This window comes from Eurosta solidaginis, chromosome 1, assembly GCF_040869045.1.
Source record: "Eurosta solidaginis isolate ZX-2024a chromosome 1, ASM4086904v1, whole genome shotgun sequence".
In the NCBI taxonomy this organism is placed as follows: Eukaryota; Metazoa; Arthropoda; class Insecta; order Diptera; family Tephritidae; genus Eurosta; species Eurosta solidaginis.
This window is the reverse complement of record NC_090319.1, coordinates 196,796,262-196,821,549: the sequence shown is the minus strand read 5'-3', so window position 1 is coordinate 196,821,549 and position 25,288 is coordinate 196,796,262. Positions and strand designations below refer to the sequence as shown.

The following is a 25,288-nucleotide window of genomic DNA, read 5'->3' as shown; positions in this document are numbered from 1 at the left end:
TAGCTGATGAAGAAGTGAAATTCAGAAACATGTCCTAGTAACCATCGCCGTTTGTAAACTTACAATTTTTCTCTAATATCAATTACAAAAACCATTGTATAAAGCAATATGAGCAAAGCTCGCTAATTAATACATATGATCATATTGATATAATAGTAACAGCGGAAGTATTAAAAACAAATACTGTAAAAATCCGAACAAATGTTACTAAGCTTTCAAAAGCGCGCCTAAAAATCATATCCACACCATTAGGAATAAACTACATACAGAGTGTATGTGCCTACATGGTGATCAAAAGGAATATAAACAAAAAGGCAACTCTTAGAGACCAAGTGTACAGCGAACAACGGGACATTCATATGGCTTAGCAGCTAAAGGCTTGCACTGATATGAATGTTGGAGATTCGAGTTCAACGCTCAGCTCCCTAAAAGCTAGCTGATGAAGAAGTGAAATTCAGAAACATGTCCTAGTAACCATCGCCGTTTGTAAACTTACAATTTTTCTCTAATATCAATTACAAAAACCATTGTATAAAGCAATATGAGCAAAGCTCGCTAATTAGTACATATGATCATATTGATATAATAGTAACAGCGGAAGTATTAAAAACAAATACTGTAAAAATTCGAACAAATGTTACTAAGCTTTCAAAAGCGCGCATAAAAATCATATCCTCAACATTAGGAATAAACTACATACAGAGTGTATGTGCCTACATGGTGATCAAAAGGAATATAAACAAAAAGGCAACTCTTAGAGACCAATTGTACAGCGAACAACGGGACATTCATATGGCTTAGCAGCTAAATGCTTGCACTGATATGAATGTTGGAGATTCGAGTTCAACGCTCAGCTCCCGAAAAGCTAGCTGATGAAGAAGTGAAATTCAGAAACATGTCCTAGTAACCATCGCCGTTTGTAAAATTACAATTTTTCTCTAATATCAATTACAAAAACCATTGTATAAAGCAATATGAGCAAAGCTCGCTAATTAATACATATGATCATATTGATATAATAGTAACAGCGGAAGTATTAAAAACAAATACTGTAAAAAACCGAACAAATGTTACTAAGCTTTCAAAAGCGCGCCTAAAAATCATATGCACACCATTAGGAATAAACTACATACAGAGTGTATGTGCCTACATGGTGATCAAAAAGAATATAAACAAAAAGGCAACTCTTAGAGACCAATTGTACAGCGAACAACGGGACATTCATATGGCTTAGCAGCTAAATGCTTGCACTGATATGAATGTTGGAGATTCGAGTTCACCGCTCAGCTCCCGAAAAGCTAGCTGATGAAGAAGTGAAATTCAGAAACATGTCCTAGTAACCATCGCTGTTTGTAAACTTACAATTTTTCTCTAATATCAATTACAAAAACCATTGTATAAAGCAATATGAGCAAAGCTCGCTAATTAATACATATGATCATATTGATATAATAGTAACAGCGGAAGTATTAAAAACAAATACTGTAAAAATCCGAACAAATGTTACTAAGCTTTCAAAAGCGCGCCTAAAAATCATATCCACACCATTAGGAATAAACTACATACAGAGTGTATGTGCCTACATGGTGATCAAAAGGTATATAAACAAAAAGGCAACTCTTAGAGACCAATTGTACAGCGAACAACGGGACATTCATATGGCTTAGCAGCTAAATGCTTGCACTGATATGAATGTTGGAGATTCGAGTTCAACGCTCAGCCCCCGAAAAGCTAGCTGATGAAGAAGTGAAATTCAGAAACATGTCCTAGTAACCATCGCCGTTTGTAAAATTACAATTTTTCTCTAATATCAATTACAAAAACCATTGTATAAAGCAATATGAGCAAAGCTCGCTAATTAATACATATGATCATATTGATATAATAGTAACAGCGGAAGTATTAAAAACAAATACTGTAAAAATCCGAACAAATGTTACTAAGCTTTCAAAAGCGCGCCTAAAAATCATATCCACACCATTAGGAATAAACTACATACAGAGTGTATGTGCCTTCATGGTGATCAAAAGGAATATAAACAAAAAGGCAACTCTTAGAGACCAATTGTACAGCGAACAACGGGACATTCATATGGCTTAGCAGCTAAAGGCTTGCACTGATATGAATGGTGGAGATTCGAGTTCAACGCTCAGCTCCCGAAAAGTTTTTTTTAAATGTTTAAATCATTTTAAAAGTTGTCTAAAGCTTTTAGCTTTTTATTTGTGAGAGAGTGAAAAAACAATTATTTTATTAAAAACTTTAATGTTTTAATAGTTTCCCGTGAATATAATATATTACAATTTTTAATGAAAATAAACTTAGCTTTGACAGCTCATCGCGCGATTCTAACGCGACTACTAAATTGCCAAAGGACTTGGGAAGGCTAGCCAGGTGCATTATACTGAATAATTCCTCCTGCAGGTTTATACCAATTTCTGCTAGCTTCTCAACTATGGTTGAAAAATTACTAAGGTACTGTTGCACTTGATCACTTTCTGCCATACGCATCTCCAATAGCTGCTTAAATAGTGAAACCTTTCGTGCAGGGCCATTTGGTCGATGTATATCCTGCAACGCACACCATGCCTCTGTGGCTGTTTTGCACTTTTTCGCATAGGCAATTTGCATAGGCGGTAAATTCAGTACTATTGCCGTCATAGCCTTTTCGACGGCTGATTTCCACACCTTCACTTGACCTTCATTGTTGCCCGTAGCATTTGGCTGTTCAAGTGTACCGGATACCACATTCCAGAGCTCTTTGAACACCAATATACTTTTCACTTGAACGCACCAAGCGTCATATTTGACTAATCCAACTTCTCCACGTTAAACAAAGAGGAATTCATTTTTAAATATACTTGTTCTTTAGGAAGGGTCTGGGCCCATAACCTGTTGGAGATCCCAGAATAAAAAGGTAAAAACTTGGCACACGCCTTAGCGATATAAAGGCTTTATTACGACTTGAAAATATGTTTCAGTTATACAATAGAAAATAGCTGCTATAAAATGAATTCTTAAGTACATGAATTGGAAACTAAAGAACAAAAATGTCTTCAGATGAATATCAGAGTTGCCATGTAAATAAATAAGAATTTAACATATATTAATCTATTTCTTCAATTAGTTTGTTAACTTATTTTGAATCAACTATGTGTGTAACAGTAGATCCATATTGATCAAAATCATGACTGTTAGAAAAAACTTTTAACAATACTTCATGGCGATAAATGGCTTTTTTTGCCATTCGATCTAATTCAATATGTATAAATGTAACGCATATGTGATGTGGTGAAAGTCCCACTCAAAGCAAGTTCGCTCATACAGTTCACAACGAACAAATACAAGAACTGCATTTTCAACCTGATACTTTTGTGTAAGCACCAGTTACTTTGTGTTACATCTTAAAATTCCACTCTCATCATTTTTTCATAACTTGCTTTGGGAATATAACTTTCAAAAAGTTTAGAGAGGAAAAGTGAGCAAACTTTTGACATTCTATTTTACTGGCATTAAAAAGAAAACATGTCCTCATCCATACCTCAAATCAACGCAGAACTAAATACTGACTGAATAAGTAGCAACGAAAATTTTATTTGTTTTCAATTATTATAATCCTTTAAAATAAAGTATGTGTATAAGTCTATATCCTATTAAAAGTATATGAAGAAATAAAATGATGAAGATTGAATTAATTTTAAATAATTCACTTTAATTGCTCTTAAATTTAGTATTCACATTAGAAATCATTTAGAACTCGACTTTCGATTAGAATTATAACCCTTTTCTCGCTATAGATATTACTATAATTCTCGACAGTTTCGCAAATAGTTTAACATTCTACCTTAGAGAAATACATCAGAGTTCGGTTAGTTTTCTAATCGCTCTCTAGAACAAAGGCATCTGAAGAGATATTTAAAATAAAAAATAAGTGTAAGGCGTGAAAACATCTGAAGTGGTCTAAGGCCGAGCTTCTCTTCCAATTTGCGTCGTGCTCCTATTTCTTTCTTCCTACAAATTTCCGGAATGGGACCTACTTGTTTTATGCCGACTCCGAACGGCACCTGCAAGGCAGATGAGTTTTCACTGAGAGCTTTTCATGACAGAAATACACTCGGAGTGTTTGCCAAACACTGCCGAGGGGCGACCCCGCTTAGACAAATTTTCTTCTAATTGAAAAAAACTTCTTTCTAAAGTTTTTGATGTTGCTTTTCCTGGGGCGTGAACCCAGGATCTTCGGTGTGGTAGGCGGAGCACGCTACCATCCCACCACGGTGGCCGCCTGAAGAGATAAGGGTTGAAATAGCTATATCAACCAGTATGCTTAATTCCTTTCAGTTTTTATAATATAACATAATAATTTAACGAACAAATGATTATGAAGGCGTCTAAAACTCATAAAATTTTACGAATCATATATATTATTTCTAATTGCTCTTTTTATGTACAGGTCCCTTTTTCGCTCTTATTTGGAATCCAAATCTATAAATAAAGTTTTGGTTGTAAAGGTGGAGATTCGGGCAATTTTGGTCGTAGTGTTCTTGTTTAGCTATATTTTATTAAAATAATTTGTTAAAAATAAACGATTGTGCAGTCATTGACTAACTCGCGTTGTGTACAGATGTCTAACAAAGTGCTTAGTTTAGTTATTGTACTATAACAGTAACGTGTTTACTATTTTTTCTTTTGCTCTACCGTTTGCATATATATCATTCGACTATTTCCACCAATCACAAGCGTAGGAAATTAAACAACAAAATGCCGCCTGAGCCTCCGGGCAGAAGCGCAAACAGATTTTCTATTCTAGGTGATCAAAGTGACTCCTTTGACTACACCACTTCCTTTCCCGACCTTACCCATAAGAAAACATCCGTTATCCATCCTAAATACCTAATCCTTTCCGCACCTGATAACAGTTTTTCAAAACTCAGCCCATTTATAATAAAAAAATGTATTGACGCCATATCAACACAAGTCGACAGCATCAAGCACCCTGCCTAATCAACGTGAAAGAAGAAGAGATCGTACAAGAACTCAAAAGCCAAGGAGTATTAAACGTTTATAAATTCACCACCACACAAGATGGTAAAACTACACCCACGGGCAAAATGGTTCCCTCTTTTGACCTCAATCATCTCCCAAAAACCCTCGATGTCGCCTGGTACAAAGTCAAGGTCAGACCATACTTCCCCAACCCAATGCGCTGTCCCAACTGTCAACGCTTAGGACACACAAAAACCCGCTGTTCCTTCGCCGCAACCTGCGATGGTTGCAACCTACCTCCACACCAACCGAGCAATTGCCCTCGACATCTATGCGCCAACTGCAGAGAGGCTCATCCATCATCCGACAAAAACTGCCCGAGATACAAGCAAATGAAAGAAGTGCTACAAATCAAAACTATCCACAAATGTACACTAGGAGCAGTGTTGCCAGGTGATGAAAAAAAAGAAGCTAGATTGGCAAAAAAAAAAGTTTAGAAAAAGCTAAATTTAGAAAGAAAAAAAGCTAAAAAAAGGCCAGACATTTTTTTGGTTAATACATAAAATTTTTTTTTTATATTTTAGTTTACACATTTGTAAATAAAAACTTATAAACATAACTTCTTGTTTCAAAACATATCAGGCATATTTTCCTTGACTAGCACATGGAATTACTTTAAATGATTGCATATGTGTATATACGCAAAAAAAAAATATTACAAACAAATTATTTATATAAAATATTCCCCGTCTGAAAACTCAGAAGAGCTTAGGTCTGCGTATAAAGTTTGGCTATTTACCATAGATATGAGATCATCGGTAATTTCAAAATCATTACAACATTTAGATAAGCGTTTTAACGAGCATCTAATATTAATATTAATATTAATTAAGCATTTTAATTTTTAGTTTGTTCCTTAATTTAGTTTTCGGAATTTTCATGCCACTAAAAATTCTTTCAACCTCCGCGTTACTGAGTGGTAATACTAAAAAACTAAATATGAATTCGACAAGTTCTAAAAAAGGTGGTTCGTTTAATGCATATTTATGTTCTCGGACTTCCGACCAAAATTCCATGGTGGAGTGTACATTTTTCCATTGTATAGTTATAAGTTTTCGCCACTGCAGCTCTATTAACGCTATTTGACTTGAAGAATAACTATACTTCTCTTTTTCAAAGTAAGAAAATACTTCTGGCTTTGAAACTTTCAACGAATTTTCAGCAGAAAAAGAATTAATCTTTTGTAGAGAACTCATATATTAGGTATTAGGTGTTCACAGGAACTATTGAAATTATTTTATTTTAAAAATTATTAAAAATACATTCGGATTAAAAACGGCTAGAAAAAAGTCACGAAGCTAAACCCAAAAATTAGAGGCTAGAGGCAAAAACAAAAGTCTAAATCTAGCCTCGAAAAGGCTAACCTGGCAACACTGACTAGGAGCTTTCAAAAAATACAACCTAAATAATCCGTCCAATGACACATCCAAACGCTCATATACAACTACAACAAAAGATTCCGAAAGAACAACCAACAACATCATGCAAAAAACAACAACGCCAATCAACGCTAACAAGGCAGCAACCACCGTTGGTCATCTAAAACGCCCAGCTTCCCCCTCTAAATCCAACTCAGACAAAATGGCAAAAACAACCACAATCAACAACTTTCAATCCTTCTCCAACAACAAAACTAATCAGCACCGAAAACCTAAACAAAAACACAAATAAAACAAACCCAATCACATCCCCATTAACCAACATCAAACAACCTCTAATCTCAAATAACAGTTTCTACATGCCAACAGCGGATAACAACTCAATGCACACAGATTCAGATAACTAGCTTATATTCGTACACGCCGAGTTACGAATAATTAAGCTAATACAATAAATACTTATGCTAAGTAAATTCAATATTTTGCAGTGGAACATGAACGGTTTCACTAACAGTATTGACCTTGAGCTTCTCAGAAACAAACATGAACCACAACTAATATCAATCCAAGAAACCCACTGCCGCACTGGCTTTACCCCTATACCTCCAAAGAACTACACAGCCTACTTCACCAACCACAACACAAACACTTATGCCAAGCAAGGAGTTGGGGTGCTAATTAAAAGCAACATTCCACACACACAAATCATCAACACATCTTCCATTCAATACATATGTATAGAAATCCAACTAAACTTAAAATTCACAATAATATCAATATATATACCGCCGGATCAAACATTCACCACCCAAGACATTGATGACTTATTCCAAAATATACACAGTCCGGCTATATTAGTTGGGAATGTAAACAGTTGGAACACTTTGTGGTGCTCACGAACGAATAACGCCAGAGGTCTCACCTTCGAAGCTGGGATATCAAGGCACAACCTATGTATACTCAACGACAGGCAACCAACACATCTCTCCACACACGGATCGCTTACCCACGTCGACATTGCCTGCTGCTCCACAGCACTCCTCCCAATAACATCAAGCCTGACCCTAGACGATCTGCACCATAGTGACCACTTCCCTATTAAAACCACATTAACACTCTAACAGCCAGCCAGATAAAAATCATTTACAACAGAAACACTTCAAACACTGCAATAAAAAATAACAATGTAACCTTAATCGAACCAAATAACATTGCAAACCACTTCGCCACACATTGGACAGAATTCTCCTCCGACAACAATTTTTCTTCAGCCTTCAAAGCAGCTAAGCACCGGGCAAGCCATACACCAGCGCCAAATCTATCAAATTTACAAGCAAAGATGCTAGAGACAGCTATCACCTTATCGGAACTCAAACAAGCAATCAACAGTGCCAAAGGGAACACTCCCGGGGCGGACCGTATTTCGTACAAAATGATAAAGTTTACTTCAGATTTGACGCAACACAAAATACTCAACTTATACAACAATATATTTAGCACCGGAGTAATCCCACACCAATGGAAAACAGCAATCGTAGTTCCTATACTTAAACAATCCAACGACCCAACAAAAACCTCCAGTTATCGGCCTATTTCCTTACTACCGTGCCTTGCCAAAATTTTAGAAAAAATTATCGCCAAAAGATTTTCATGGTTCCTAGAAACAAAAAAACTAATAGCACCAAACCAAGTCGCCTACAAAGCCAGGAGTGGGTGTACCGACGCACTTCTACACATCGACTTTTACGCTTCCAAAGCTCTATCATCTAGGAATCACGTCTCCATTCTTTCAATCGACTTTGAAAAAGCATTCGATCGAATAGGTGCGCATGTCGTCATCGACACTCTAAAATCCTGGGGGATTGGGAGCAAAATATTAACGTACATTACATCCTTTTTAACGAACCGTCGGTTCGAAGTCAAAGTCAACAAAACATTCTCTGACACCCAACCACTGCACAATGGCATCCCTCAAGGCTCTCCACTATCCGTAACACTTTTCCAAATAGCCTTCAATCGCATTAGCACCATTATTCATAACTACAAGCTCTTAGATCACTGCATATACGCAGATGACTTATACATACTAGCAAAAAGAAATAATAACACTGACAACAACACATTATTCAGACACGTGGTAAATGAAATTTGCAACTGGGCAAACACAGCGGGCGCAAACATCAACTTTTCCGAATGCGGAATTCTACACATCTGCCGAAAACACAACTGCCACCCAGCCGATGTGACAATTAACTCTCATTGCATACCATACGTCGAAAAACTAAAAATTCTTGGCATAATGTTTAGCAAAAACTACAAATGGAACAACCACTGCATATACCTAAAAAAGTCGCTCACAACTAGAATCAACCTAATTCGGTATCTAGCAGCTAGAAGCTTTACCCACATCAATACCCTAATATACTTAGTCAAAACACTCGTTTTGAGCAAAACAGACTACGGGCTATTCCTACAAGTAAACAGCCCAAAAACTACTCTAAACATCATTAAACCACTATACCACCAAGCGGTCAGGAGCAGCATATACGCCTTCAGTCATATAAGCTGTAAAAAACAACACCAAGACCAACTGGAATACAATAAACGCCATGCGAGATATTCTGCACCAGTCTCCCCAAACCAAGCTCTTCTGGATACCAGGACACGTAGGCATAACTGGGAACGAAAAAGCAGATATCGCAGCGAGGTCTGCCTGCAAAACCCCAACAATTACAGGCACCATCGTGGAGAGATTGGACTTCTTGAGATTCAGTCTTAAACAACACTAAGCCAAACTTAACCTACAGAGGGCACTCATTCAACATGTTCATTATTTTACCATAAACCCTAATAAAACACCAGCAATATATCCCACTAAATTAGAAAAGAATAAAATCGTCACATTTTCACGCCTACGCCTCGGCCACACAAACGGAACACAATCACACCTGCTTAACAGACAAAACAGCGGCAACTGTCTACACTGCAACACTCGGCTCACTGTCAGCCACCTACTACTTGAATGTCCAATCTACCAAAACTACCGATCTTCCAACCTAAATAATCAAAACCCCACCAACCTACTGAAATCACCAACTACGGAAAACATCAACACTGTCTACAGCTACATCCGGGCCATCAACACAAAAATATAACCCTTTTTTATTTTACAGCCAATAGCACTGGCAGCTAGCGCTGTAACTCAATTCAATTTTATAATTTATTATAAATTTAATTTAAAGAAATAAAATAAATAAATAAACGATTGTGAGCACACAATGAAATCTATTTGTACTATGGCACTATTGTGAATATTTGCACTGCATTACCGGCAGTTCCTATTGTAAGCTAGATGGCAGCGCAAGCTGTATTGTACGCTAGATGACAGCGCAGGCTGTAAGTTTTAATGGTTGACGGCAGTTGCTATTATACTCTAGATGGCAGAGCAAGCTGTAAGTTAATAGACCAGCTGATTTCTGTTGATATTTGATAACAGACTTTTATATTGGTTGCGCAAGATGCGCACGAGTGAGGCTCGTGTAATTAAAAAGCTGAAACTTTAATATTATATCTTGTTCGATGTTCTGAACCATATACCCTCTATACAAAGCGGAGAAAAATGTTTGGCACACCGTAATATACATATGTACATATCTTGATGTTCGCAGCTGAATATTCACATGAAAGAGTACAAATTAAAATTTTTTACTGAAAAAAATGTATACATCATTTTAAAAGTCGCCTAAAAAGTTTGGCTTTTTAAGGCAAAAAAAATATGTTTGTTAGCTTTTTTTAGATGTTTTTTGCATCTAACTTTATTTCTGAATAAGTTTTGGCAATATTGGCAATAACTATGAGTTTATGAGAAAGTGAAAAAATTAATTATTTTATTAAAAACTTGAATGATTTAATAGTTTCCCGTGAAAATAATTTGTTACAATTTCTTAAGTGAAATACATTGGAAACTACTTATACTTTAAGTTAAACATTTGACCCGATTTTCAGCGTTATGAATGAATTAAACATCATCATATTTCTTTTTTTTCTCGATCATCATGTAAACCGACACAATTTTTTGGAGCTGTGTTGGATCGATATCCGTTTTTCCTTGAGCAGCAAGCAAGTTAGCCAATTTCACAGCTAGATTTTTCTGGTCTACCTGTAATATATTATTTTGGATTGATTTGTTTGTTTCGACATCATTCGTTGTTAAATAAGTTTCCGCCAAAATGGGAGCATTACAGTACATTAAGTTTTTCAATCCCCCGCAGGAGTTCGTAGCTGAATGCGAGTTGCGCGTTATGTTAATATTGTGAGATAATAATATTTCTATTCCTTTAATAGCCATCCCTAGAGAGCGCTGTTCAGCATCATCTAGAATATTAGCAATAACCAGACCTTTGAGTTTTTCCATTAAACTTTCTAAAATAGCACAATTTTTTTCATTTAGTATTATTGCGTCCAATTCAGCAGGATTATTTCTTGATGCATCAAGAGCTTTCGATAGCAGTTCTACAATGTTTGGACCTAAACAGCCTAAGAACTTTTCTAAGGTTGTTAGTAGTAGGTTGTTATCACTTTCAAACGTTGTAAAATTAGCATTAGCCTTTGCGTTTCCAAAGTCAGCGCGAAATCTCTCCTCTAACAAATTTTCAGCTGTTATTGGCAAGCCTAACATATCTCGTGCATTCCTTTTAATATCCTTAAGAGCCTGACTATATAACTCCTCAATTCGAATATTAAAAAATCTTACCCATTCTGGTTGGTAATTGTACGTACGATGGTCTAGTCCGGCCTCAATTAATTCATTCTTACGATGCTTCCAAAATTGTTCCCACTCCTTATTGTATTCCGGATGTGATTCGGGGTCTGAACGATAGATCTGAAATGATTCGTTCAAGTTCATAACCTTTTGATCTACAATTTGTCTATATGCTTGCCATTTGTCATCGGACTTATGCCATTTAACGTGCTTTTGATCAGTAGCAAAGGGGTAGATCGGTGTTGGGGAATTACTTGTCAAATACGAGAAATGTCTCTGCGCTTCATTGCTGTTTCCATTTTCAACTCCTAAAAAACATCTTTTGTCATATAGATTTAAAGGGTTATGCCAATATTTGTATTCAGTGTTTTGGTTTTGTTTTTGATTGAAAGCGTCGGGACTTTTGTATGACATTTTATTTACGCTTATGTCGAAAGTAATGCTATTAGGAAAATTTGGTGAGATATATTTATCTATTCCTTCTATTAGTTTATCAACTTGTTTTGAATCGACTATGTGTGTAAAAGTAGGTCCATATTGTTCAGAAGCATGACGGCAAGAAAAAACTTTTGACAATACCTCATGGCGATTAGTGGTATATTCTGCTTCAAGACATTCATAAGGCAAGTCTCTGCCATGATGGTTCTCAATCGCAATAGCTAACTTATTTAGGATGGGTGTCATCACTTTGTAGATTTCAGTAGATTTAATGTTGCGTATATACTGTCTGTACTGCCGTAGAGCTGTAGGAAAATGTTTTTCACAAAACTTGAGACGATGATTATAGCCAAGTAAATGGTCTTGCATGTCTAAGCCAACATGAACAACTTCACAAAGACTACATTCATACTTTGTATTTTTATCGTTTCGTCCTGCTATAATTTTAACGACATATTCTACGCCTATTAAGCCAAGAACATCATTATTAGTCAGCTTTTTAGAGCAAAATACTTGATAGCCAGAAGGTTCCGGGTTAATATTTATGTCACGACTACTTTTATTTTTGTTCGGCATTGTTGTCACGTTAAACGGGAACACTATATTTCCATTGCCTGAGCTTGGTAATCTGATGTTCATCGCCGCAGGATTCGGCACAATTTTTGATACTTTTGGGGGAAGTATATCACGATCGTTATTAGGATATAAATCTTTGGATCGTAAAATATTGCCCACTTGTCCATTATTAAGATTTTCAATTTCATTTGAAAAAATATCAAGTTTAGCACACGATTTTCTACTTGTGGTCATTGCATTTCCTCCAATAAACGGTGGTGAATTTGTCTCTTTTAACATTTGAGGTCCTTCAAACTTGAACAATCGCTTTCTTCCTCTGTAACCGTATATGTTATCTTTTTGAATGCATGTATTTGTTTTTGCATGTAAGTCATTTTCTTGGGGAACAGATAATTTTTCATGCAGAAAAGATGATAAGCTTTCTTTTTTAAAAAAATTTAATTTCGGCTGATGTAGTTCTTTAATTGATTTTATTTTAAGTTTATGTTTCTTTCCTCCCACATGAGCTAATATGTTTTTAGCTCCAGACTGTACAACATTACATAAACAGCATAAAAAAATTTTTTTTTTTGAGTCTTTCAATTGTATTAATGGCTTCCACTTTCCGGCTAATCTGTACTCAGTTAGAAGCAAATCATCAATAGCTAGATCAGGTATAACATTCAAATATTCTTCTGTACACAAACGGCCTTTCTCATTAATTCGCTCATTACTGGATTCCATCATGATTTTATTTATTTCTAGATTATAACCAGCTGGAAGTGAAGTTGAGCGGGTCCGGTTTTAACAGCTTATCCCGAATCAGACGAGCTTGCGCACGTTGAACTACTATAGTTCAAGAAACATGTATTCCAACTAAAATTAAATGAAAAAAAAAATTTTTAATTCGTTAAGTTCACATTATTTACATCTAAAGAAACATTTCTTTGGTCACATGCAATAACTGGTTTTAAAGTCTAATGTTTAAAAGTATTCAATATCTTTACGGTATATAAATATGTTATACTGATATTTCACCTCCGAAGCAGAGATTGAAAATAATTGTTAAAATATATTATATTTTTTATTTTTCATAGAAAAAACTATATAAAGTTAAACAAAAAGTCCGGTATCGAAGAAAAGTATTGCAGTTAAGATTTTTTTGTCTTTCAGAAACAAAAATATTTTATTTTTAAACTTATTAAAGTAAACAACAGTTTCTAAATTGAGCTTAATAAGAAGTACTTTTTAAGGCGTTACATCGCTTAAGTTTCACCTCCTTTCAACCAAATAAAATGCAAAGAGGAAAATGATCTCTCTATTGTTACTTGCGTAGTAGGCTCTCATCGAACATTACTTATATTGAAAAATAAATCAAAGTTAAAGCTGCGCAAAAAAAAATTCAACATATGTATGTTCCAGAGAGACTCGGGATTTCTTCTTTCTTTATAATCCCATTTAATTTGTTGTGTCTCTCCCACTAATTGCCATCCTCTAAGCAGCTCCTTGCAGCTGAACTGCTCCTCACCCACTTGCTCCGGGAAAGTGTTGAACCCAACCTCAGTCCTAGTAACTTGTTTTGCTGTATATGTCGAAAGGAATCTACTTAAGACAGTCGTAATCCTGTCGATGTGACACGAACATCGTTTGGGATATTCTTGGCTAGGAACATTTATAAAACTTTTGTGGCTCCTTGCCGTTCGCGTCCAAGGACGTCGCGGTTCACGCTTAAGCGTACCTCCGCCACCTTCTGGCAACAACGCTGTCCAGCAGGCGATATCAACTGCTCGCTGTGCTAGCGCAAAACGGCGCCTCCATTTTACACGGCCGCTCCAACCCATCACTACAATCTATGTAGCATGGATAGAAGCAATGTCGAGCCCCAGCCCCTGCCCCCGTCTCACCCCTACTAATCCATCACACGCACTCGCTTAAGGAGTCATACGCTCCTGGTCCTCCAGACCACGTGGTAGAGGTTTAGAAGACGGTTTGTGACTGTCGAGCATTCTCGACAAAAAGGGGACTTTGCTCTCGATATCGGGAAAAGGGTTAGAATTCTAATCGAATTCTAGCGTAGAGTTCCAATTGGTTTCTAGTGTGAATTTTAAATAAGGGTTGCGTGATTTTTATTTGAATGAATTACGAATCCAAAAATAAAATGTATTTTTTATTTGAAAATGTTTTCAAATCAAAGATGTTTTTTACATTCTATTTGATTCGGCATCTAAAAAAAAATATTTTTTATTTGTTATTTGATTCTCCAGTCGAATCAAAGATACTTTTTATTTTTTATTTGATTTTTCAACCGAATCAAAGATACTTTTTATTTTTTATTTGATTCGACATCCAAATAAAAAATACTTTTTATTTGTGATTTGATTCTTCAACCAAATCAAGAATAGATTTTATTTTATTCGGCATCCCAATCAAAGATGCTTCTTATTATTTTGGGTGTGTCTAGCTTACACATCGACTTTATCCCAAAACTTCGACTGTTACACCTCCACGTTTCTGATGCGATATCGAGCTGCGACCTTTTCCTCCCTCCTGTTACCTGATCTCCCTTCTGGTCTCAACTTCCATCGGTATCCCTTTTCTCCCTCATTCAACGCCAAGTTTCTCATGGAGCAGGAGATATTTTGAAGCCGACGACCTAAAATACGTGCCTCATGCATTTTTTTAGCGAATTTGTGAGATCTAGAGAGAGCAACTCGATAAACCCCGTAATTGCGAGTTTTATCTAAGCCGTACTCATTAAGCCTTTCGTTGCATACACTTTCTTTTGCAAATATCAATTTTAGTACTATACGAATCTAATTAAGCTCTACTTCTTGAATAAATGCACGAATATCTCCTAAGATATTTGTCTGATTGAAAAACGCTATAAGGCGGGATATCAGGGCGACAGAAGATATTTAATGGGTTGAAATCCATTTTCGCAGTTGCATATAAAAACAGGAGATTGTTTGCGTAGTACGAAAATGGTGTGTTCTTGTTTTTTGAAAGTGTATAACTTCGCAAAATCTTAGGCCCAAGAGAATTTTTCTTATTTTTTACCTAGGCCTAATCGGCCTAGCCAAGCTGTCTAGCATAATCGGCTAAAGCTATTTATAGCTAGGGGGATTAGCTATGACGACGCCAGAGAGATACAGATCTAATCTGAAACCAATACACATATGGCCACTCACCGAACTTCATCAAGATATGTATCTCAAAATTGAGGGACTACTTTGCGTTCGAACAGGCAACGGACATGGCCATATCAATTCAGATCATCATCCTGATCATGACCGTATTTTTATAGGTGGGTCTATCTGTTCTCCTCTAAAGGCTTACAATTTCGAGGCTCGGACCAAACTTAATGTATCACTCTATTTACATGAAATGTGTAAAAAGTATCTTTGATTTGGCTGAAGAATCAAATAAAAAATAAAAAGTATCTTTGATTTGGTTGAAGAACAAAAAAACAAATAAAAAATATTTTTTATTTGGGTGCTGAATCTAATAAAAAATAAACAACACAACTTTTCCCGCTTATTATTTCTTTTGTATTGTGATTATGTTGTACAAATAATTTATAATATTGACAACTTCGCATTGCTAGTGTTTCCTAAGCCGTTCTCTAACCAAGTTTTCGATTAGAGATGTTTGAGGAAATTACATTGGATTTCTTATATAAAATCACAATATTTCTCTAACGTTAGAAACTGTGTTTGCTGGGTTTACACTATCAGATGTTACACGTATAGAAAATATTTAAATCGAATTTGCTGGGAAATTTTATTAATAGAATTGTGACCAATATACCTAATCCAGCTCAATATCATTCTCTTCAAAGGTTTCCAATACCGTTGGTTTTATTTTTATCCAGTGTGTGGGTGTGATGTGGCTTCATCCCAAGAGTTTTAGAAGCTACTTCTAGCTTTGATGTTTGGTCTCGATATATTGCAAACTTATTCTTAACATTGAGCAGTCTATGTGGCTTTTTTTATCGATACACTTTTTGTTATAGTTTTTAATTTTCACGATGATTAATTAACTCCATTCATTATATGGTGGGTTAGGTTAGTTCATTGGATACATATTTAAGGCTTTATCTGGTAACCTTTTTGTTGCGAGGACGTGTTTTTGATCGCTCTGTAACCTTTTATTATTTTTACTTTTGTAAACGACCTAAATTCTGCATATAAATTGTTTTAATTCTATACAGTTCATTTATTAGCTTACAGTGTATAAATCTTAATAAAAGTGCAATACATATTGTGGCATTTTGTGCATTTTTAGTGATTTAAATTCTGCGTTAATAAACTTACACAATAATTATTGTCTAACTGCATACCTTTTTGTTGGTATCTGCTATTAGCTATTTGCTCTCTGCTTTATTTACTGTTCGCTAAGCGCTCCCAGCTGTTAGCATACAGTGCTCCAAAATAACTCTCATTAATAGCATCTTAGTGAGTGCCCACCAAAAATTTGTTTTAAGAAGAGTTATTGTGTTCTTTTTTTTTTTTTTTGCTTAAGATTTAATTAACAATAATTTTGGATTGTTGTTCCAAGAAGTGTACCTCCCAGGGGAAAATATCCCAAGGTGACACTTATGTTTGCTGTTGCCTATGTGAAAACATGGCTCACGTTTCGTGTGCAGGATTCTCTCACACGTAGGTGGTCAAGTTGTTGACTTGATATCCAGCAAAATTGGGCTTAGCTGGACCTGTCATGATTGCCGCATATGACATGCGCGCTTTCATGAGACAAACTCAGAAAGAGTTTAATAATATTTTCACTGGCTTTCGTGACCTGCACGAAAGATTTAAAATGATGGAGACTCATTTCAAAAAATTGAAAGTAATTTCCGAGTCACCAAAACGCAAAAAATGCATGCCCAATAATAACACCAACTTGGCTTCGGGTCTGGGACAAGGTTGTCCTCATACGTCTGTACCTCCAACTTCACAGACATATGAAACTAATGTGACTCAGAAATCCCCTAAACGGTCTGCCGAGATTTCTAGTGATGCTATGGTGATTTCTAACAATGTTAACACCGTTCCAACCATTGTAAATTTTACCAAGTAGCGCAACTAACAGCTGATCGGTGAAAATTCGCACATTCACACGCACAGTTCTCGACTCAATTTGAAAAACAAACTTTAGATTATTTAACTCATTTTTTAAAGTGAGATAATCCTTACGAATTTTTGTATATAGAATATATAAGGCGTTTTTGTTGTTATTAAAACAATAGTTTTATTTATATTAAAGCTTTTAACATGTTTTTTTTTAACTTTGAAAAAATTCCGAACACCATTCCTTCAATATATGACATTCGACTGCCTAGTCCACTGCCTTCCACTCTATTCGCAACATAACCTCTACTTAAGCTGCCAAACTATATAGTAAACAATGGTTCCAACTAGCAGACACCACTGTCAATTTCATTAACATCCCCAGTTTTACCTTCTCTTCCACCTGTTTCTCTACCTCCTACAACCACAGTAACCGACAGTTTGGCAACATTTGTGGCTGCCAGCAACCAAACGTTACTGACTGATTCGAACAACAACGCTAGGCCAATCAGCGCGTTAACTGCCCCTTCTCTTACAGTAGCTCCATCTCCTGGTGTGCTACCTGCTACTACTACGCCGGAGAATGTTGTGCCACCTCGTAGGGCCATATTTGTGCCACGGCTACATGCATCTCTAACGGAACATGGCGCTGCTAATTATGTCTGCTCTAAGATCGGTGTGTCGCCCACCAGTAACATCAATGTTTATAAATTTAACTTTAAGTATGAGATAGGCATATCTTCGTTTAAAATATCTGTTTCTGATGCATTCTTTGACAAGGTCCTTGATCCTCCTTTTTGGCCTGTACATACGGTGGTACACTTATTTACCAGGAATTCGAGGGCTGGACCTGTCATAGCGGTTAATACAAATCCAAAAAACGTAATGTCGAACACAGAAACAACACAAAGGTAATTGTGGATTCTTCCCATCTCATCATTAATTACCAAAATGTTCGTGGCCTACGATCAAAACTTGCCCCTTTTTTCTTTAATAGCTTTACTTTTACGGCACAAGTAGTCGCCTTTACGGAGACCTGGCTAAAGCCTGATAATTTCAATTGTGAGGTATTTTCAAATAAATATACTGTTTATAGGCGTGACCGTATTTGAAGAGCGGGAGGTGTGCTTATTGCTGTTGATTCTAACCTCTCATCTGAGTTGATTTTGCTGGACAATATCTCTCATATCGAATTTATAGCAGTTAGGCTTTCATTCGGTACCTCTAGCGTAATTGTTTGCTGTACATACATCCCACCTTGTTCGGATATGGATGCCATCTGCCATCTGCGATTTGCATTCGCAGTTAGGTGATAATGATCGACTTGTTGTTGTTGGGGATTTTAACTTGCTAGCATTTAGTTGGGTTAATATGAGTGATTCAAACTTTTTAACTCCCACTGCTCAACACGATTTTCTCAATTGCCTGTTAGACTCATCTCTTCTTCAGATTCACAACGTTCCAAATAGTGGAAACAAAATGCTGGATTTAGTATTTGTGGATGGCTCGGTGGGTACTGTCCTTTCTCAAATTCCACCTTTATCCCTTCCAGAAGGCCCTCTGCACCCTACGCTTGAGATATCACTTGATATCATTTTGCTTAATGATCTGTTGGCTTCCCATGATTGGATTGCACTGAAGTCGATTCAGAAATCTCCATATTTTAGAGTACACTTGACGGCTTCTTTCGATACCTGTATACCTACTCGCTATACCTTGTGTTCGAATGAGCCGCCTTGGTTTTCAAGGCAACTTATCAGACTTAATAACATCAAATCTAGGCTTTATAAGAGATTCAAGAAAACTGGAACATCTGCAAACTTCTCTAAATATCTAATAGCTCGTTCTAACTTTCACCGTTTATTCGTTTTTCCAGATGAAAGAATCAGATGTTATTTATTTCAGCGAAGTACTCACTGAAACTGATAGCGACGTGAAATACGCTCCGGAATGTTCTACATCCGTATCATTGGAGAAAGACAGGGATGCAATGTTCGAGGCAACTAGTTTAATCAACAAAGGCTTAAAAATAATCGGCAATTCAAAAAAAAAGGTTCATCAAAAACGATATTCAACTGAAAAAATGCAGAAAGCAATTTCAGGAAAACTTTGGCATACCCAGTGATGACAACGTTTGCTTCGATGAAAATGATGGAAACGAAATATTACAAACTCTTAAAGACGCATTCGCTATTACCGGTGATCGAGCAAAACAACTTAGAATATAATATAAGAAATTCAAGAAAACTGGAACATATGCAAACTTCTCTAAATATCTAATAGGTCGTTCTAACTTTCACCGTCTTAATAAGATTTGTTATAAAGATTACTTAAGTTGTTGTAAAGCTAAATTTTTTGAAAATCCAAAAAAGTTTAACAGTTTCGTAAATTCAAAACGGAAAACTTCTGGGTATCCTTCCTCATTAACCTTTGGATGTAAAAAAGCTTGTACTGATGACGACGTTGCTGAACTATTTTCTGAGTTCTTTAAGTTCACGTATTCATCCAGTGGTTTTCATTCCGGTCAATACCCCTATCGCTTAGATAGCTCGAATTCCATTAGAAATCCTGCTATTGATGATGATATTGTTCTTCAGAGTCTTCAATCTTTGAAGTCCAACTTTTCTCCGGGACCAGATGGTGTTGCTAGTTGTGTGCTGAAGTATTGCGCTGAAAACATATACGAGCCTATTTTAAAATTATTTGAGCTATATCTGGGATCTGCGCCAGTTGTTCTTTTTGAAAACAGTCTTTTATTATACCACTTTATAAAAAAGATAGTAGGTCAAAAGTTGAGAACTACAGGGGTATTTCTAAACTTTCAGCCATTCAGTTTTTGAACAGATTGTTACCAGTCAACTTCAATATCAGTGCTGTTCCCTTTTATCTCCATGCCAACACGGCTTCATTCCTCAAAGGTCAACCACTACAAACTTGCTAGTGTTTAACTCTTTAGTTATGGAAAGATTTTTAGCGAACAAGCAAACGGACGTCATCTATACTGATTTCAGCAAAGCATTCGATACCGTCAACCATGAGTCACTTATTCATAAGCTTGATTTACTGGGCTTTCCTTTTGACCTATTAATGTGGCTAAAAAGCTATCTTTCTAACCGGACCCAAAAAGTCCTGTTCAATTGCAATCTCTCGGAATCGTTTGGAGTTTCCTCCGGTGTACCTCAGGGAAGTCATCTAGGCCCTTTGCTCTTTACCCTATTCATAAACGACTTGCCACAGATAATATTACATTCCCATGTTATAATGTATGCGGATGATGTAAAACTTTGCTACACCTACTGTCCTACCGATTTGAGTTCCTTGGATCTTCTTCAGGCCGACTTAGACTCGTTCCATTGTTGATGCACAACAAATTTACTAGGTTTAAATTGCTCTAAATGTAAGCATATGACATCTCACCGAGTGAAACCAGTTTTAAAACCGTATGTAATAGATGGTACCCCTTTGGAGCGTACATTTATTGTAAATGATCTAGGTGTTCTTTTTGATCCGAAAGTGAGTTTCAACATGCATATTTCATCTATTGCCAACAAAGCGTTGGGTGTACTTGGGTTCATTAAAAGGTGGGCTAAAGAGTTCGATGATGCATATCTCACCAAGATTCTTTACACATCACATTTTTTATATTCACATTACGTGGCCTTAACTGGGACTCAAGTCTCCACCTTCCACCCTACAGAAATAGACTTCTTATTAGCTTACCCACTCTGGAAAACCAGAGAATATTGCTGGGGGTATTGTTCATCCATAAGCTCATTATTGGAGAAATTGATTCTGCTGACCTTCTCAACCGATTGTTTTTTGCAGTTCCTCCTAGGGTTTCCAGACACTACGTTCCTTTTTATTTACCTCTTTGTCGACGAAACTTTGCTAAAAATAATCCTCTGCTTATCTGGTGCTCGCACTGCAATGCCTTGTATAGCTGTATCAGTCTTGAATGTACTTTTGCCACTATACGTAATGCAATACTCGCCTATCTAAACTAAGAGATACAAGCTAATTTAATTTTTAAAAAAGCTGGAATTATTATTTCTTCCGTAGAAAACAGGCACGATCGTTAAAGGATGGATTGGATACATCGGTACTTCAACCGGTTCGCGCGTTCCCCCTACTGGGCATCGGGCTCCTTTATGAGCACGTCGCGTCAGCGCTCTTATGGGCACCAAGCTCCTTTCTGACCACCTCGCGTAAGCTCCCTTCTGAGCTCCTCACGATGACCCGTCACTGGAGACACTTATATTAATCTTATATATACTATATGTATATTATACTTTAAATTTTTAGCAGACGACCGCTCTGTTTTTGAGTCGACTATAATTTTAAATTAATAAATAAATAAATATGGGATCCACGCTCTCCCTAAACCCTCACTATCAAACTGTGATAATGGACGTTCATTTTTGGCTACAATTTTGAGCAAAGAATTTTTAAAGGGGGAATCACGCTAACTCCATCACCTACATTGGCTGCATTCCAGTCGGACTTTCACCAAAAATTGGGGGGATAATCGAGCACAGTAATCTGAACGCAGCTGTGGAATCCATAGTATTTTTGGGGCTAACCCAACCTTAATTTTATATATTTTTTCAGAGAATATAGCTCGTCCCTAGTCGTTCCGAGACCAGTTTTTTTTCGCAGAACTAGCTTAGTGGAAGGGAAAATGACTGGATAATTCGATACGAAAGCATGACACTCTTAATACATGTCCAAATATATCGAAAGGGGTATCCCGTTTTGGATGCAGGATCGAAAACGGAAGACAAAAATTTGCTTTCTTCATCATAATATATTAACGAAAAACCGAAAAATGAGCCCGCAGAGCTCCGACACCGTGCATAATATTTTTGCCGCGCTTATAAAAAATTTCCCTGGGTGGGTCCAACACCAGTTTGGAGACCAAAACTATATTCGCGTAAAAGCACTTGTGTCACATGTCTTTTGATATTTTTGGACGTGTATTAAGAGTGTCATGATTTCGAATAGAATTACTAGAAGCTGGTTCTATTCTACCAACCAACTATTATTTTAGCTCAAGTGACGGTGGACCAATAATATTATAGTTGTCATGTTTAAATTATCCTCCAATTCCGCGGAAGTTTCTGGAGCAGTTTTAAATGTATTCAGAAGAACTATCATGACGATTTTCCTATCAACACGTTCAGTGGCCTTTCGTGGTTGTCCACTTTGATAACGAGTGGATAAAGTCACTATATTTCGTCCAGTCTCCTTAGGAATAATTCCTTGTAATGTACTCTACCTACGCTTTCCATATTTTGTGTAGTTTGTCCTTTTTAAACAACTATGTTAATTTTTCCTTCAAGGATAAAACTATTACTTTTATGAATTATAGTTGGGCGATTCTCCGCGAGCTCTCAGTTTTACTAACCCAAAATTTTGGAAAAAAAATATTCGATTTTCAAATATTTTCAATAACATTTCTATGAGTTTTTATAGTTAAAAACATTCCCAAAGTGGGCGAGCTACAGCTATTAATTACTGTTCTTGATACAGAAACCTGCCACGGTTGTGACATTACACGCGTGCCACGGTTATGACATTTTGACAATAAATTGCTCATTAAAAAAGCTACTATGACTCGCAAGATTTTCCGTAAAATTTTAAGGTTATATCAGCAAACTTTAAAGATAAATTGTACAATAGACGGTACTTAACTTAAAACTACAAAGATACAAGTGTCGCGGTTGTGACACAATTTTTTGATACGTACCGTTTTTCCAGTTTTTCAGTGTTTAAAAATGGATATTATTTTAAGACTGCAAACATTAACATGGAAATATGCGGGACACTTGCTGATCGAAAATCACACTCACATGTCACAAGCCAGTGTGCAATAAAGCAGTACCAACCTAACTATTTGAATAACATGTTTTACTCAAAAACTCATGGACACTTTTCAAAATCAAATTACAAAGCGAAAACAGAAATGTTATCATTAAAACAACATTGAATATTGCAGATTAAATCAAGTATTTAATATAATGACAGTTTGTTACTCGTCTAATTAAAGGTTAAAAAAGTTACCACCTAAAATGTTATGAAAAATGTGGTTGTGGACATGCCACGGTTGTGACATTTGTAGGGTATTATGACTATAAACTTCACAAAACTGATGACCAGTCAATAAAATTCAACATGAAACTTTAAAATAAACTTAATTTTAACTCAATTACATAATTTAATTCATAGAAAATGCTTTAATATATTTCAAATTTCGAAAAGACACAAAACTGTAAGTTCGCGGAGAATCACCCAGTTCTTTTTCGAAAACTGCTAGAAACTTTCTTACTTTCTCGCCTTAAGATACCACAATAACTAACAAGTTTCGTTACCTAGCTGTATTGACTGAAAAAACACCGTAACAGGGAAAACATTTTCCTCATCTTTTTTACCGTAAATGTAATTGCCCATCTGTTTATTCTCCGATCAATTTTTGTCATTCAATAGAGTACATTTTTGTGCTGCTAACGTGTACAAATGTTAATTTTACTGACATAAATATCTAAGAAATAGTACAAAATAAAGCAAAAGCTTGAACTCTTGCATTTTGAGTAACCTTTTTCTTTACTATTTTGCTAACTAAGAGACCATAAATAATGTTTTGTCAAAAACTCACGTATATTATAAATCCATTGAAATTGGGTTGAGATATTCCATTTTGATCATTTGTAATCGACAAATATTTGTTCTGTAACGAATGATTTTAACAGCAGATCAAATTCAAAAGAAAAATGCAAGGTAGTTTGTACAGTACTTTCTTTTGTGTCTGCGTATGAATGTTGAATACACCAATAAAACCTAATTAAGTAACCTTTTTTATATATACGTAAACAAAAAAGTCAAGAAACCCGTTATACAAAATAAAAAAGATATGTAACGATTAAATTTTTGATACATTTTGTAAGATTTATCTAACATTTCCAAAAATCAATTAACAGTTTATGGTTTATGTACTACTGACGACATATAAGTTATAAGCCAATATATGAATCAACCTATGAAAGCTCCTCTTACTCGAACTTTCCGGAGAAATTTATTTTATTTTTTTAAGGAGAAAACTCTTTAAAATTTTGACATATTTTGAACTTTCTATGAACGTTTGCTCAGACCGAGTTTACAAACGTATATTTTGGTTGCTCGTTATAAGTTTGTTGTGGTTGTTGTAGCAGTGCTTCGCACCATCCAATAGGTGCGACCGATCACAAATTGTCATCAATATCCTCTAACGGGAGTACAAGGAAACTTGCTGTTTCAACAGGGGTGGACCATAATGAGAGGGGTGTTAGAGGCGTTGGTTCCACAATACAGTTAAGGAGATGGTTGGTGTAATGTGGGGACACATTAGAAGCAGGACATATGTTTTGTATGTCGGGGTTGATTCTGGATAGGTAAGAGTTTATCCTGTTACAGTATCCAGATCGAAGTTGAGCTAGAGTGACTCGCGTTTCCCTAGGGAGAGTGCGTTCATCTTCTGCTAGTTTTGGGTATTGTTCTTTGAGTACAGGATTCACCGGGAAATTCCTGGCATAGAGGTCCGACGCCTGTTTGTGGAGTTGACTGAGGACTTGCTTGTGTTTTTAGCTTCGTACAGCTGTGTTCTCAGGTGCCGTATTTCCTCATAATGCTTACGGAGATGACTCCCTAAGCCCCTAGGCGAATATGGCTCATCAATCAGATTCTGTTGGGATACCCAGGTTTCTGGGTATTCAACAGGAACTGTTTGGTTAGCATTTCATTTCTCTCCCTGATGGGGAGTATTCTCGATTCATTATGTAGATGGTGTTCTGGGGACATAAGAAGACAACCCTTGGCGGTTCTGAGGGCGGTATTTTGACAGGCCTGTAGCTTCATATCGGGGACGCGCAGCATGCAATCGGCTGGCCAATTGCTTTGTAATTAGTAATGAGCGTTTCTTTGTCTTTACCCCAAGTATTGCCAGCAAGAGATTTTAGGATTTTATTGCGGCTCTGGATTTTCGGTACAATTACGGCTGCATGCTCACCAAAATGTAG

The 25,288-nt window shown here is 36.3% G+C and overlaps 2 protein-coding genes across 7 annotated transcripts in view; both read right to left on the bottom strand.

Moving 5' to 3' along the window:
* TTLL5 (Tubulin tyrosine ligase-like 5) overlaps positions 1 to 25,288 on the bottom strand; it is a 381,821-nt gene that overhangs the window by 321,745 nt on the left and 34,788 nt on the right. Inside the window, exon 1 of one of the 5 annotated variants that reach the window (XM_067760081.1) lies at positions 23,893 to 23,915. The exons of the other annotated variants lie outside the window; for them this stretch is intronic. The gene's annotated coding sequence lies outside the window, so the exon portion shown is untranslated. Of the gene's footprint in view, positions 1 to 23,892; positions 23,916 to 25,288 lie in introns of those variants that run through there. 5 annotated transcript variants of the gene reach the window in all.
* The window catches only part of LOC137236976 (uncharacterized), a 225,855-nt gene continuing 210,868 nt past the window's right edge, over positions 10,302 to 25,288 (bottom strand). For both annotated transcript variants that reach the window (XM_067760084.1, XM_067760085.1), the window contains one exon: positions 10,302 to 13,050. In XM_067760084.1, coding sequence (XP_067616185.1) covers positions 10,438 to 12,921 — 2,484 coding nt within the window. In that variant the 5' untranslated portion in view covers positions 12,922 to 13,050 and the 3' untranslated portion in view covers positions 10,302 to 10,437. The remainder of the gene's footprint in view (positions 13,051 to 25,288) is intronic.